This window comes from Nicotiana tomentosiformis, chromosome 11 (genome assembly GCF_000390325.3).
Source record: "Nicotiana tomentosiformis chromosome 11, ASM39032v3, whole genome shotgun sequence".
NCBI lineage: Eukaryota > Viridiplantae > Streptophyta > Magnoliopsida > Solanales > Solanaceae > Nicotiana > Nicotiana tomentosiformis.
Window position 1 is genome coordinate 24,151,150 of NC_090822.1, and position 16,692 is coordinate 24,167,841.

At 39.7% G+C, this 16,692-nt stretch overlaps 2 protein-coding genes across 2 annotated transcripts; both read left to right on the forward strand.

Moving 5' to 3' along the window:
* The first annotated feature begins 3,320 nt into the window (after positions 1 to 3,320).
* LOC138901147 (uncharacterized) lies at positions 3,321 to 4,769 on the forward strand. Its single transcript, XM_070188888.1, has 2 exons — positions 3,321 to 3,789; positions 4,120 to 4,769. The coding sequence occupies exons 1-2, from the start codon at positions 3,321 to 3,323 to the stop codon at positions 4,767 to 4,769; spliced, it is 1,119 nt and encodes a 372-aa protein (XP_070044989.1).
* Positions 4,770 to 5,896: 1,127 nt separating this feature from the next.
* Positions 5,897 to 6,997, forward strand: LOC138901148 (uncharacterized). Its single transcript, XM_070188889.1, has 2 exons — positions 5,897 to 6,222; positions 6,820 to 6,997. Exons 1-2 carry the CDS (start codon positions 5,897 to 5,899, stop codon positions 6,995 to 6,997), a joined length of 504 nt encoding a protein of 167 aa, XP_070044990.1.
* Positions 6,998 to 16,692: the final 9,695 nt, after the last annotated feature.

A 16,692-nucleotide genomic window follows, 5' to 3' on the forward strand; every position in this document is an offset into this window, starting at 1 on the left:
TTGGGCAACCTCTGATCAGATGGTAAGTTATATACCAAGCCTACTGTGATAGAGCGCGTATGAGCGAGCCCAGTTGGTCGAGATACAGAGCCTAGTATGGCCGAGCACCTATGAGTGAGCCTACTACGACAGAGCAATTATATATATATGTACTGAGCCTTATAAGGCCGGACAACTATTTTACTTACTATTGAGAGAATTGAGTCGGTATCAGCGGGTAAGCATATCTTCAGATTATCTTTATCTCTCAGTTACTTTCAGTTATTATATTATCAGTTCAGTTTCAGCTTTTAGTATATTGCCTTACATACTCAGTACATTATTTCATACTGACGTCCCTTTTTCTATGGGCGCTGCATTTTATGCGGGCAGATTCAGACAGGCAGATGGGTAGACCTCCTCATTAAGTGTTGCCCGAGTTCAGCTTGATCGGTAAGCTCCATGCCTTCCAGAGTTGCCGGGTCTAGAGCTTTATGTACATCTTGTGTATATATGTATATATATTATGAGTAGGTTGGGGAGCTATTCCGATCGCAGTATATCCACCAGTAGAAGCTTGTAGACATATTCTGTCAGTTAGTGTAGCATGTTGGGCTTGTAGGCCTTGTATGTATATTTGGTTGATTTGTCAGCTGTAGTAATTATGACGGCCTTGTCAGCCCAGCTTTATATTGATATTTAGTCAGCATTCGCAGTTGTCTTGCAATGTGGCCCATGGAAAAAGTATGACATCATATGTTCAGATTTCCTTAGTTGCAATTTGGTATGCAAGGATAGGTGAGGCACCGGGTGCCGGTCTCGCCCCCAGGTTCGGGGCATGACAATAAAATTTCCTATTGTCAATTACCCTACAGTAGAAATAGGTAAGAATTGAATAGTTAATTCCCTTCTTTCTCTATATCAACAATAAATTTCATGTTTAGGTGTGAAACTCTAAAATTAATTAAAATGCATTGATTGTTGTAGAATCAATTGTTTGACGGATATAAATTAGACTGGGGCCTACGTATTGGCTCGACGAGTTTTGAGGTGAGTTGATATAACCCTTCACTAAAGTGGTTTAACTCACAAAAGCACGCATACAAGGTATTTGATGAATTATTTGAAAGAGTTTATATTTACTTAATTGGAGCGAGTGAGTACTTATTAACTTAGAATTGTTCTAGCAAAAGTTTAGATAATTTATTATGATATAAGTGCATAAATTTTCAGATTTTTGTGTTATTCTTATATGTTATTTTCATGTTGAAAATTTATGAAGAAGCAAGAATCTTTAGAAATACTTTTAGATGTTTATTTCATTCTTATGCCATGCTTTACATTTAAGGATACCAGCATGAGCATGTACATGATGTTCCAAAAAGAAACGATTTAGACTTGAAAAGTCACAAGAAGAAGTTTTAGAAAGAAAAGATTTTTGAAAGTATCCTTTATTCTGAGAAGGGGTCATCGTCCAGGCCGAGGGTACTGACCAAGGCATTGACTTCCTGAAACTACTTGTGCCAAAATAGGGAGCATACGAGCCAAGGGTCTCGTTGCTGAGAATTTACTTAGCCATGCTAAGGAATGATACATGAGCGCTGAGAACCATGAAGCGAGTGGTACCTCGTGGATTGGGCCTATTCGAATAGGTTGGATCGAATCCGTGCCGATCACACGGTGACTAAGACAAAAATAGGTCAGGATAGTTGGAACTCCCAAAGTATAAAGTGAAGTATTTTTTTTATAAGAAAGTAAAAGAAAAGAATTTCTTTTAGAATATTCATAAACTGCTATTATGCAATTATTTTAGAATTGTTCTTATAAAATTTATGTTTTACATGCATTTCGAATCTTTGTTCGTAATTTATATGTTATTAAAGTTTCGTATCCTGTCAATGAGACTCACTGAGTATAATGGATGGTACTGACGTTCTCTTTTGGGAACCTACGTTTGTCTGCGGTACAACGTAGGAACCGGTTTTGCAGGAGAGCATGCTACGGGTTAGGACTTCCCTCACTTCCAGTGCTATTGGTGTGCTCCGCTTTTGTTCGTGGATTACTCCATTGAGTTATCATTATTTAGCTATTTCTTTGTTTACTTAGAGAACTGGCCAGGAAATCTCATGTCCTGAGCAGTGCGTCAGTTTATAAGTAGAGGCTTTATAGACACAGCCGGTGGGTTAAGATTCAGATGTTTTTGATAATAACTTAGCAGTATTTCATTGGTTACTACAAATAAAGTTTTGGAGTTGGTTTATTTTAGATAATTAAATTAATTAAAAGTATTTGGTTAGAGTATTGCCTTGTGGCATATAAAGGTTGAAGTTATAATAGATTTGATAAGCGCAGATGGTTCGCTCGGTCATGTTTAGTGATCGGGTGGCGGTCCCGGCTTGTTCAGAAATGGGTCGTGACAAACTTAGTATCAGAGCCTCAGGTTTATGAAGTCCTAGGGGTCTATGAAGCCGTGTTAGTAGAGTCTTGTTTTTTGGGTATGAAGCGCGCCATACCTATAAATAGGAGGCTACAAGCATTTAGGAAAAGTCTCATTTTTTCATACTTTAGATCGTGCAGTAGAGCCTACCTCTATGAAATTATCTAATGTATTCGTTTCTCCAAAACTTGTAGAAATGGCAAGTACTCGCAACTCTGACACCGATACGCAGGATGCTGCTCAAGAAACTATTACTACTATTGTGGCTCAAGGTAGAACTAAGAAGGCTTCAACTCAGAAAAGGAAGAGTAAATCCACAAAGGGGGTTCAAGTACCCCGGGTTGAACATGAAGAAGGGGTGGAGAATGATGATCCAGTACCTCAGGATCCAGTGCTGCCCCCAACAGCAGCTCCGGATCAGACAGCTATATCTCCAGAGGTGGGTCAGATGTTTAATGTTGTCAACAGTGCTATGGAAATGTTTAAAGCCTTCATGGCCAACCAGAATGAGAGAAGAGATGAGATTTCACCTCAATCAAATAGACAGCACAATTCTGAGTCCTCAAGAGAGAATGAATTTTTGAAGTTGAGTCCTCCATTGTTCCATGGTTCTATAGCTGATGAAGATCCAATGTTGTGGCTGGAGGGTGTCAAGAAAGCCCTCCGAGCGATGAAAGCATTTAATGATGAAGCTGTGGAGCTGGCTGCTTACCAGCTTAGAGATGTGGCCGGTGCTTGGTTTGGGTTGTGGGAAAAGGAAAGAGATGAAGATGATGGTCCGCCTACTTGGGAAGAATTTGAAGAGCCCTTCATGGCTAACTTTATCCCTGAAGAGGATAGGGAAGCTAAGGCTACAGAGTTCGAATAGCTCAAGCAAAGGAATAAAAATGTGCAAGAGTATTATATGGAATTCATAAGGTTAGCTAAGCATGCTCCTCACATGGTTAAGACAGAAAAAGCAAACATTAGCAGGTTTGTTGGCGGTTTATCTTACAACATTAAAGATACGACATCAGCTGCAGTGGTAGGGATGACAACCTTCTCCTCTGTTGTGGGATTCGCCAAGCACTTAGAAAAAGACAGACAACAAAGGAGAGAAGAAAAAGAGCATAACAAGAAAGCCCGGACCGCGGGCAGGTTTAATGGTACATCCAGCGGAGGTGGAAGGGATTCTTCTAATAAGGAGTTATTAGCACCAGCTCAGTCCAGTCATCGGTCAGGTGGTGGGTCTTCCTTCAGACGTACTCAGAGTTATGGAAACCATTCTCACCAGAATCAGAATTTTAGGACATCATCCTCACATAGCCAGAGTCATGCTGAGCAACATTCACACCAACAAGGTCTTTTTGGTACATGTAAGCGGCAACATTCAGGTCAGTGCAAGTTCGGGTTCCATGGTTGCTATATTTGCAGAGACATTGATCATATAAAGGCCAACTGCCCAAAGTTACGACGTAATTTCAGTGGTGGATCAACTCGTCTTTCTAGTTCCTAAGCTACTACAGATGCACCACCTCGGGCTCGTGGTTCTCATAATCAGACCGAGCATGGGACAGGCAGAGGTGCAGATCAAGTTGCTCAGGGAGGGGGACAACCCCGTTTGTTTGCTACACTTGATCGTTAGAGTGCAGAGACATCTGCAGAAGTTATTACAGGTATACTTCTAGTCTGCTCATATAATGCTTATGCCATAATTGATCCAGGTTCAACGTTTTCATATGTGACTCCATACTTTGAAATTAACCTCGGGATAGAACCAAAACAACTTAGTGAGCCATTCCTAGTATCTACTCCAGTTGGCAAGTCAGTGAAAGTCACAAGAGTCTATAGAGGTTGTACAGTTTCAGTCCAAGGTCGCAGCACCGAGGCCGATCTCATAGAGTTAGAAATGGTGGATTTTGATGTGATCATGGGTATGGATTGGTTGTCTTCCTGTTATGCCATGTTAGATTGTCGTGACAAGATAGTCAGGTTCCAATTTCCAAATGAAGAAGTCTTAAAGTGGAAGGGTAGTTCAGCATCGCTGGTAGGTAAGTTTATTTCTTACCTTAAGCCACAACGAATGATCGGTAAGGGGTGTCTCGCCTATTTGGCTCACATCATTAATCCAGAATCAGAACCACCAGCTCTTCACTCTGTGCCAGTTGTTAGAGAATTTCCAGAAGTTTTCCCAGATGACCTTCCCGGACTTCCTCCTGAAAGAATCATAGACTTTGGCATCGATCTCATGCCAGGCACTCAGCCCATATCTATACCTCCTTATAGGATGGCTCCAGCAGAACTTAATGAGTTGAGAGAACAGTTGAAAGACCTTCTTGACAAGGGCTTCATCAGGCCGAGTATTTCACCGTAGGGTGCCCCGGTCCTGTTTGTCAAGAAGAAAGATGGGTCTCTCAGAATGTGCGTCGACTATCGGCAGTTGAATAAAGTTACCATTAAGAACAAGTACCCACTGCCAAGAATTGATGATTTATTTGATCAACTTCAGGGTGCAAAGTACTTTTTAAAAAAAGATTCGAGGTCGGGGTACCATTAATTGAGAATTAGAGAAGAGGATATATCTAAAACAGCCTTTAGAACTTGCTACGGGCACTATAAATTTCTAGTAATGTCCTTTGGGTTAACAAATGCTCCAGCTGCATTCATGGACCTCATGAACAGAGTTTTCAAACCATTCCTTGATACCTTTATTATCGTGTTTATAGACGATATTTTGGTATACTCTAAGAGCAAGGATGAGCATGTCGAACACCTCGAGATAGCCTTGCAGACCTTGAAGGAGAATAAGCTTTATGCTAAATTTCAAAATGTGAGTTCTGGCTGTAGTCAGTGGCATTCTTAGGCCACGTCGTATCTAGTGAAGGCATAAAAGTAGACCCTCAGAAGACAGAAGCAGTCAAAAACTGGCCAAGGCCGACAATGCCAACCAAAATCAGGAGTTTCTTGGGGTTAGCTGGCTACTATAGAAGGTTTGTTGAGGGATTTTCCTCACTTGCAGCTCCATTAACTAAGTTGACCCAGAAAGCAATTAAGTTCCAGTGGTCAGACCCTTGTGAGCAGAGTTTTCAAGAGTTAAAGAAGAGGTTGACCATTGCACCTGTGTTAACCTTGCCGACAGGTTCGGGTGGGTTCACAGTGTATTGTGATGCCTCCAGAGTGGGTCCTTGTTGTGTTCTTATGCAAGAAGGAAAAGTTATTGCTTATGATTCCAGACAGTTAAAGAATCATGAAAAGAACTACCCCACTCATGACTTGTAACTTGCAGCGGTGGTGTTTGCATTAAAGATATGGCAACACTACCTTTATGGCGAGCATTCTGAAGTGTTTACAGATCACAAAAGCTTCCAGTACATTTTCAATTAAAAAGAATTAAATTTAAGACAGAGAAGGTGCCTCGAGCTATTGAAAGATTATGACATCAATATCATTTATCACCCGGGCAAAGCTAATGTGGTAGAAGATGCACTTAGTAGGAAGTCAATGGGTGTCTTGGCCCATCTTGCAGTACAAAGGCGAACTTTGGGTCGAGAAATTCAAAAACTGGCAAATGATGGAATTAGACTGGATGAGACCGAAGAAGGAGGTGTAACTGCTTATGCCTTAGCGCAATCCTCTTTAGTTGCGCATGTTAAGGCTAAGCAAGACGAAGATCCGTACTTAGTAAAGTTAAAAGAAGGAGTTAGAAACCAAGAAATCACTGCTTTCACTCTAGGAAGTGACGGAGTTTTGAAGTTGAATAATCGGTTATGTGTGCCTGATGTAGATGGTCTTAGGAAGGCCATAATGGAAGAAGCTCATAGTTCGAGGTACTCTATCAACCCGGGTGCTACCAAAATGTATTCGGACATGAAAGAGTTGTATTGGTGGAAAGGCATGAAGAAGCAAGTAGCAGATCATGTGGCTAAATGTTTGAATTTCTAGCAAGTCAAAGCCGAGCATCAGAGGCTTGGTGGCCTAGCTCAAGATATAGAGATACCACAATAGAAATGGGATATGATTAATATGGATTTCGTAGTAGGTCTACCTCGTACATACCGTAAGCATGATTCAATTTGGGTTATTGTAGACCGACTGACAAAGTCCGCGCATTTCCTACCAGTAAAAATGACAGATTCCGTAGAGCAGTATGCGCAATTGTACATCAAAGAAATAGTCTGCTTGCATGGTACTCTAGTTTCAATTATATCTGAAAGAGGCCCTCAGTTCACGACACATTTTTGGCAGGCATTTCAGAAAAGATTAGGTACCAAGGTTAATTTGAGCACCGCTTTCCATCCACAGACCGATGGTCAGGCAGAAAGGACCTTTCAGACTCTCGAAGATATGTTGTGAGCATGTGTTATAGATTTTGGAGGTAATTGGGATGATCACTTGCCATTTATAGAATTTGCTTATAATAACAGCTATCAGGCCAGCATTGGTATGGCTCCTTATGAAGCATTGTATAGGCGAAGATGTAGGTCTCCAGTGGGTTGGTTTGAACCAGCAGATGTGTCATTGATTGGTCCAGAGTTTGTTTGTGAGGCCTTAGAGAAAGTTCAGCTAATCATAGAAAGACTGAAAGCAGCTCAGAGTCGTTAAAAGTTTTATTCTGACAAGAGGCATCATGACTTAGAGTTCATGGTTGGTGATAAGGTGTTTTTGAAAGTTTCACCAATGAAAGGAGTTATGAGATTTGGTAAGAAAGGTAAACTTAGTTCTAGATTTATCGGACCTTATGAAATTCTAGAAAAGAAAGGAAATGTGGCTTATGAGCTAGCACTGCCCGTTGAGTTGTCCTATGTTCATCCTGTCTTTCATGTGTCTATGCTTAGAAAGTACATTCATGATGAGTCGCATATAATACCTGTCGATACCATAGAAATTAAAGAAGGCTTGACTTATGAAGAGGTACCTATAGAAATTCTCAATAAGCAAGTAAGAAAGTTGAGAACAAAAGATATAGCATCGGTAAAAGTTTTGTGGAGTAATCATGATTCAAAAGAGGCTACGTGGGAGGTCGAGGAAGATCTGAGAAAGAAATATCCATATTTATTTGAGGAAAAAGCTATGTAAACCTAGGTTTGGTTTGGCATTTATATTTTATTTATTAAATACAAGTTAACATGTATTTATGTCCTTGCTAGATTATACTTAGTTGTTGAAGTAATTTTGTTTTGTTAGAGTATATTTAGTTATTTAATAATTTAGTACCATGCCAAAGTACATTTAACTCATTAAAGTGATTTACTTTTGCTAAAGTGTTATGCTTTAGATTCTTGTTGGTTATTGTGGTACCTCCTTGCCGGACTGTGAGTAATTAGTTTATGAGCTGTGTATGGTACCTATGAATGGCCTCTTATGGTATATTTGGTTGTTGTTGGTGTAGTTGTGGTATTGGTGACAGGGATTCTTTTTTGGATAGCCCAATTTCGAAGGGAGTCTCTGTCAAAATTTTGAAAATTTAGGGAGTTAGCCAAAATTTTGAGTCCCTTAGAAAAGTGAGTAGTCCTAAGAAAACTTATGAAGTTCAAGGACTTAAAGAATGATTGTTAGCTTAAGAGTAAGGTCCTAGCAACATTCGAGGATGAATATTTTTAAGGAAGGAAGATTGTAACACTCCTCAAATCTATAAAAATTTCAAGACACGCTAATTGTAGAATTAATTTTTTTAATCTTGCCTAGAGTGAAAAAAAGAAAAACTTACTTAAATGATTGGATACACGATTAGGGGAATATTAATAATTTTAATATTATTAATTATTAAAAGTGGGTATCATTAATTATTAGTTAAGTAAAAATAAAATAAAATAAAAAGAAATCAATAAAACAAAAATAGGGAACAAGACTAAAAGCCCATAAAGGGTTGTTGGAACCCAAAAAGGATTGAGAATCTAGGCACAAAAGGCATTCTCACGAACAGAGGGAAACATAGGCAGCGCTGCTTACACACGGAGGCCACGAAAACATTCTAGGGTTATTTACAAATCACTAATTATTGAACTCAGGTATATAAAATTTCCTATTGTCAATTACCCTACAGTAGAAATAGGTAAGAATTGAATAGTTAATTCCCTTCTTTCTCTATATCAACAATAAATTTTATGTTTAGGTGTGAAACTTAAAATTAATTAAAATACACTGGTTGTTGTAGAATTAATTGTTTGACAGATATAAATTGCACTGGGGCCTACGTATTGGTTTGACGAGTTTTGAGGTGAGTTGATATAACCCTTTACTAAAGTGGTTTAACTCACAAAAGCACGCATACAAGGTGTTTGATAAATTATTTAAAAGAGTTTATATTTACTTAATTGGAGCAAGTGAGTACCTATTAACTTAGAATTGTTCTAGCAAAAATTTAGATGATTTATTATGATATATGTGCATAAAGTTTCAGATTTTTGTGTTATTCTTATATGTTATTTTCATGTTGAAAATTTATGAAGAAGCAAGAATCTTTAGAAATACTTTTAGATGTTTATTTCATTCTTATGCCATGCTTTACATTTAAGGATACCAGCATGAGCATGTACATGATGTTCCAAAAAGAAAAGATTTAGACTTGAAAAGTCACAAGAAGAAGTTTTAGAAAGAAAAGATTTTTGGGAGTATCCTTTATTCTGAGAAGGGGTCAACGTCCAGGCCGAGGGTCCTCACCAAGGCGTTGACTTCCTGAAACTACTTATGCCAAAGTAGGAAGCATACGAGCCGAGGATCTCGTTGCTGAGAATTTACTTAGCCATGCTAAGGTATGATACATGAGCGCTGAGAACTATGAAGCGAGTGGCACCTCGTGGATTGGGTCTATTTGATCAGGTTGGGATCGAACCCGTGCTGATCACACGGTGACTAAGACAGAAATTGGTCAGGATAGTTGGAACTCCAAAAGTATAAAGTAAAGTATTTTTTTTATAAGAAAGTAAAAGAAAAGAATTTCTTTTAGAATATTCATAAACTGCTATTATGCAACTATTTTAGAATTTTTCTTATAAGCTTTATGTTTTACATGTATTTAGAATCGTTTCTCGTAATGTATATGTTATTAAAGTTTCGTCTCCTGTCGTTGAGACTCACTGAGTACAATGGATGGTACTGACGTTCTCTTTTGGGAACCTACGCTGGTCTGCGGTACAACGTAGGAACCGATTTTGCAGGCGAGCAGGCTACGGGTTAGGACTTCCCTCACTTCCAGTGCTATTGGTGAGCTCCGCTTTTGTTCGTGGAGTACTCCTTTGAGTTGTCATTATTTAGCTATTTCTTTGTTTACTTAGAGAACTGGTCAGGAAATCTCATGTCCTGAGCAGTGCATCAGTTTATCAGTAAAGGCTTTATAGACACAGTCGGTGGGTTAAGATTCAGATGTTTTTGATAATAACTTAGCAGTATTTCATTGGTTACTACAAATAAAGTTTTGGAGTTGGTTTATTTTAGATAATTAAATTAATTAAAAGTATTTGGTTAGAATATTGCCTTGTGGCATATAAAGTTTGAAGTTATAATTGATTTGATAAGCACAGATGGTTCGCTCGGTCATGTTTAGTGATCGGGTGGCGGTCCCGGCTTGTTCAGAAATGGGTCGTGACAGAGGTAATTTTTTCCTCACAAGATTAGACAAGAGACTTACCTTTTCTCAAAGTACACTTTCAGATTATCACGTCGCGTTAAATTCATAATTCGGTGCCGAAAAATCCGAAGCTATCCAAATATTATACAAAATAATTAATATTTTCGAAAATATTTCCTAAAATTCACCCCGGGCCCACGTGCCCAGATTCCAAAAATATTCAGATGAAAACGTTACCCATAATATCAAGAACTCAAATATATAATTTTTACTCAATTCCATAACCATTTCCGTGGTGAAAAATCAAAAATACCAATTTCTAGGTTTTTCTTCAAAACTCCAAATTTCTACAAATTTTCATGTCTAAATCCATGTATAAACCTTGTATTTAACTCACAACTAGTAGAAATCCCTTAACTCATGATTGATGGTGAAATCTCCTCTTCAAAAGCTCCAAAATCGTCCAAGCCGTGTGAAAAATGGGTGAAATGAACTCAAACACCGTTTTTAAAACGTTCTGTCCAATCCAGGTTCACCCTTCTTCGCGATCGCGGGAGTGCCTTCGCGATCGCGAAGGCTAAGCACACTGCCTCCGTATTTTTCCTCTACGCGACCGCACACCATCCCACGCGAACGCGACGTTCTGTAACCCAACACATCGCGATCGTACTCCTCCTCACGCGATTGGATTAGCAAACGCGTAGCATCAGGCCATCCCTCATTCCTTCTTCGCGAACGCATTACAACAGCCGCGTTCGCATAGCACAACTAACCCCAGCACCGCGATCGCAAGTCCATTATCGCGACAGCATAGAACATTTCACAATAGCCCCCAAACAACTCTACGCAAACGCATAGCTCCACTAACGAACTCGATGGTCCAGCCCAGGAAATTACGCGATCGCATACCTATGACCGCGAACGCAAAGAACTATTCGTTACTCGCTCTACTTACCTTATGCGATTGCGTATTTCTCTTCGCGATCGCAATGCATGCCACAGACACCAGAAACCAGCAGTCATGAAACCAAGGAAAATGGCCCGAGACCATCCTGAAACACACCTGGGGCACCCGGGACCCCGTCCAATCACACCAACCAGTCCCATAACATAACACGGACCTACTCGAGGCCTCAACTCACATCAAACAACACTAAAACCATGAATCTCACCCCAAATCAAGTTGATTCAAACTTAAGAACTTCAAGTTCTTCAATTTACTTCCAATGCGCCGAAACATACTTAAACTACTCGGAATGGCACGAAATTTTGCGTGCAAGACTTAAATCACTATACGGAACTATTCCCAAACTCGGAATTCTAACTTCAATTACTCAAAAACCTACTCCAAACCAAATTTAAAGAACTTTAAACCTTAAAATAGTTGATTTTCACTATTAAGCGCCAAAACGCTCCCGGGTTATCCAAAACCCTGCGCCCAAGTCCGAAATCATCATACGAACCTATTGGAACCGTTAAATCCTGATTTTGGGGTCGTTTTCTCAAAATGTTGACCGGAGTCAAATTTGGCCTTTTAAAGCCAACTTAAGAAACCAAGTTTTCCGATTTCAACCCAAACACTTCCAAATCCCAAACCAACCATCCCCGCAAGTCATAAATTAATAAAAGCACATACGGGAAGTCTTATTTAGGGGATGGGGTTCTAACAGTCAAAACGACCGGTTGGGTCATTACATTCTCTCCCACTTAAATATATGTTCGTCCTAGAACGTGCTAAGGAATATTCCGTAGTTGTCCAAAATCATAGTTTAACACTTCGAGCACCTACCCGTGCTACCACACCCAATTGAGAACATTTGTTCGAGCAAATTTGACGATTCTCCCCCTTATTTAGGCAATTATGCCTTAGAGCCCAAATTCTAACATCCAGAATTCTCCACCATGCCTGTTTTCAACATACGAACAACGTATCAATCACTACACGATGCACTCATACAGGATTGTATACCTTGGTTGAATTTAGACCATGCACCGCATCATTCACATGACCATAATAACATCCTTCGATAATAATAGTCGAAATTCCACAAATCTGATATTCACAACACACCTCATGATACATATAAGTCCTGTTCCAACTCTTGAAATGCTTCCACGATGGAAGAAATGTGTAGAAATTCATAGCCAACTGCCGAGTCAACAAATTATTGAGTTTCTCCCTCTGACAAGAACCATTGCCTCTTTATGGACCAAATAATGGTATTTGGTCTTTATTATACTTCATATAATCTGATCACACTGATCCCGGATCCAATAATCTCGTCTCCCCCAGCATGAGCTACTCAGGCAATAAGCCACCTCAGACACGGCAATAAGCCACCTCAGATGACGCCACAATGAGCTAATAAGCTACGGACTCGATTGCGATACATAAGGAAAGACGAACTCTAGAAAGGATTACTCAACCCACGTGACTAATTAGAAAACTGAAAAGGTGTCATGAACCTTTCTCATAAAATGGGACACAAAACACACAAAATAGAATATAGGGAATTGTACTCAACATCACACTGTTGCGACGTGCAACCCGCTCCAAACAACATACCCATGGTGGCATGCCACCCGATCCGCACAAAAGAATCTATAAGGAAATACTTACCGGCTAGAATGCGCATTACTACAAAATATCCGAATATCGGACACAAGCACGCTAAGTGAATAATACCATCCCTGGACAACGCCATACGCTACAAAACTCAAGCACAACTAAGGTGCGACATATGATATGAATCTCGAGAGCCATCCTGCTCACATAACACCATCGCTACATGGAACCTCAACACATAAGAAATTTATCAAGACGTTTCACAACTCACACGGCACAATATAGTATTACATGAAATAATCGACAATGAAACGACATCCAACGTCTGAATACTCCTCCATAGGTGACGCTTATGCTGAAATAAACACATCCGGCCTAATATAGAGCCCATATTCATATTCAAATCCATCCACAGACCTCAAGCCGATTCTGATCGCACCGTAACACACAAGAATAGCTATCATAACCGGAACAAACTTCCACAGTCCACCACCAAATGAACCGAGCGCCCTCCAGGCATAAATTCTCGAATTAGCGATATCGCCACAATCTTCATACTTGGTTGTTAAATATTTAATCAATCAGGTGACTACTTGTCACACTTATACAATCTTCCCGTGGAATACTCTCCCACGACCTTCTGCAACAGATAACAAGTCTGCACATCCATATCACCGGTCACACTAATGTTGTAAAGCATATCAAGAATCCACAAATCAATACATAAGGTCTCTTACACCTGACATCGACCTTAGGTGATGCCGAAAACAATACCATCTTACTTTAAACATCTAAATCTCATCCGAGCTCATGACATCCTTGACAACACCAAACCGAAATCTTGAATCCTCAACTTTCAAATTTCATACTGCTTACTGCACCTATCTTACCAATACGCAAGAATACACGTATTCACCATACCCCTTGAACTACTAGTAGAATTAAACACTTCATCATATAGAAACCTTCTACTTAACTCATTTCAAGAGAACCATTGCAACACGTGACTGAATTCCCATATCCGCAGAAAATACCGACCTCAAGTAGTGGTCTAAACCACCATAACTCTTTCAGGATCCCTCTATACATAACATGACATAATACTTGAATTTTTCCAAATAAAATCAATTACGGCGGCCGTCAAGCCTCGTACGTACCGCCACAAATCACATGCATAATTCAATGCGCTGAAGAAACTGATCATTGCCGCCATCATGCCAATTCAACCATTATTAGCCGACCCGTCTTTTTCTCAATTTATTCTCCATTTGCCATAGAAATAATAATAGCTCCATTCATTACATCACGAACGCAAATCCGCACTCATCTCGAGTGACCTTATTTCACGAGACCACGCTGTTTCAAAACCCACTAATCATCTTATATCCCTCCTTGTGCGCACTTTTACATCTTCAACTGGTACACCCATTCTGATACTTCATTTATTAATCCAAAGTTATTTTCATCCGTTTCTCTAATGCTACACCACAACCTAAAGATAACGCAGAGTACTCCAAGCCCTGTTTCATAATCTACTGCAAAAGCTCGATACTCAACCATACTACGGACTTGAGATCCTTAGGCACCGTACTTTAAATTTTTGAACCCACTACGACCGTTATTGAGAGTCACTTGCTCTGACTTGTTCCCAAACATGATCAACTCTAAGGCCCTACTAGCATATGGACACTTTCTCAAGGAAACACCCTACTGTCTCACTTTCCCTGTGCAGTACATCTACACGAAGCATAAACTTTGAGTCTTCCCAAAGCCTGAACATGAATCGATGAGGCCAAATATGACATTCATTCCCTAAATTCTTTGCTCAATTTACCGCTGATGTTTTCTTTCCTTAGTTGAAATGATCCACCAATATACCGATAACCAGAACTTCACAAATAGACAACCATACAATCCAATTATAGACGGTGGGGCTCTCCTACTTAGCTTGAAGCTACAATTACATAAATTCTGGAATCCACCGAGATTCTTTCTTCATCGTTGACATGATTCTGCACACGCAACTCGCCAGATTTCTCGAAATCCTTCTATTAACCTTTAATAAACATTCCAAACCACTAGCCATATTTACATATTAAATCTCTTACCGGGTGGCCAGTAGAATTCTTCGTAGAAGCTTCGTCAACACCACGCGACCGCTAACCTGCTCACAGGAGATAGCCCACCTATGGAAATTACATGCTGACATATTTCAACGTCGCTGCACTGGGTGCAATTACTATGAAATCGGTAGATCATCATGGGTCCGAGCTCATTCACCAGCTGCACCAGTCCGTTCACTCCTCATGGATGTCAACTAAAGGTGCGACAATACATTCCAATCCAAAGTCATGTTGTATCCTTCTTCATATCAAGCAACACCCTCATGTTGTATCCAATCTTCCTCAATATAGTAGCTAATATTACAACATAAGTCTGTAGACCTAGTCAATGTCCATTCTACATCCCAAATCACTCCAACCTTTCCTCAAGACGTGTAATCATCCTACCACGTAACCCATGTGCTACCTTGCCACTCTCCCACTTTGGTCAACCATCTCCTTTAAGCAACTACTCGATTTCTGTTTTCTTACACTTGGCCTTTTCGGAACCTAACCACCGCAAGGCACCTTCCACATGTCCTTCCTCATCCTTCGCTGCCCAGTTGTTGCCTTAACTCAAAATCCGTCTCTATAGCACTTGAACCAATAGGTCGTTACCAGCTTTAAACCTTCCCGAAGATCATCTTCCTTGAGCCATCAACATTAGGATTACCGCTTCAATCCTGAACCACTGCACACCGCGATCTCTAACAACTGCTTCCCCTACACCAATTCCTAACACCCTGCTGTGAAGGCGAGTTGAAGAAAACTATAACACCGGCAAACCTTAACGCATTTAACAAGGCGATGACGCCACATAAAAATTGAGAACTCTATCACGCTCGAAAATATCAGGCTTCATTACTCCATCAACCCCAAACCTGAACATTCATAGTCCGATTGCCTTTTCTCTGCTGGAAATAAAACATGGAATCCTCTGAATCATGTACTGGAAAAAACATTCTTTCAAGTCATTTACTGCCCTGACACATAGACATGCATTCTGCCATTTCATAAATACTGTGCGATAACAACACACGAATTGTCATAACAATCAATGCCAAATCTCAAAAACCTTAGGTAGTACTGATACTTAATTTGAAACAACAGAGCGGCTTTCTGTAATGCGACGACAATAGCCCAATTAATTACACAAGGAGAAGCATTCTGCACTATATCTGTAGTACCATTAAAACTTTCCTCGATCCCTAATTTATAACAAGCGCTTCACGTCGCATAAGATTGAATGGGAAAGAAATGAAGGCATAAGCCTCAAAGGAATCAAATCGCACGATGAGGAATCATGAAGGGAAGTGATCCTAACAGCCTTGTAGCCTCTCGAAGATAAGTACAGACATTTCCGTACCGATCCGCAAGACTCTACTAGACTTGCTCATGACTCGTGAGACCTAAATGAACCTAGTGCTCTGATTCTTCGTGTCATGATCAAAATCCAATAAGGCCGTGATGGCGTCGGACACCACTGTCAGGTAAGCCAACCATAATCAATTAACTTAATTACCCATTTTAGTATTTTCAAAATCAAAATTTCTTCAATGAAACAATAAAGATAGAACTCATAGAGTAAATGATAAATAGTTTTAGCAACTAAAATTCTAAAAAATTCACAACCATTCCAAAAACTCTGTGTCACAAGTGCATGAGCATTTACTAGGGAATTAAAATAAAATACAATATTTGTGCATAATACAAATTAGATAGGAAAATATAATAACTCTGAAGGAGACTCTGTTGGCTGCGGATCGTAATACAGAATACAGCTCACCTATGTCCCCACAATTATTAACTACACTTCTGCGCCCACAAGACCGCTAGACATATATGTACCTGCACAATAAAATGTGCAGCAAGTGCAGCATGAGTACGAAAATAACGTGTACCCAGTAAGTATCAAGCCTAATCTCGAAAAGGTAGAGACGAGATGGTCGATTTTGACACTCACTAAGGGTCAATAATATTAAATAATCATAAAAATAGAAATATTTATATCAACGTGATTCACAGAGTTAACAATAATTTTATTGAAACAACATAAGTAATT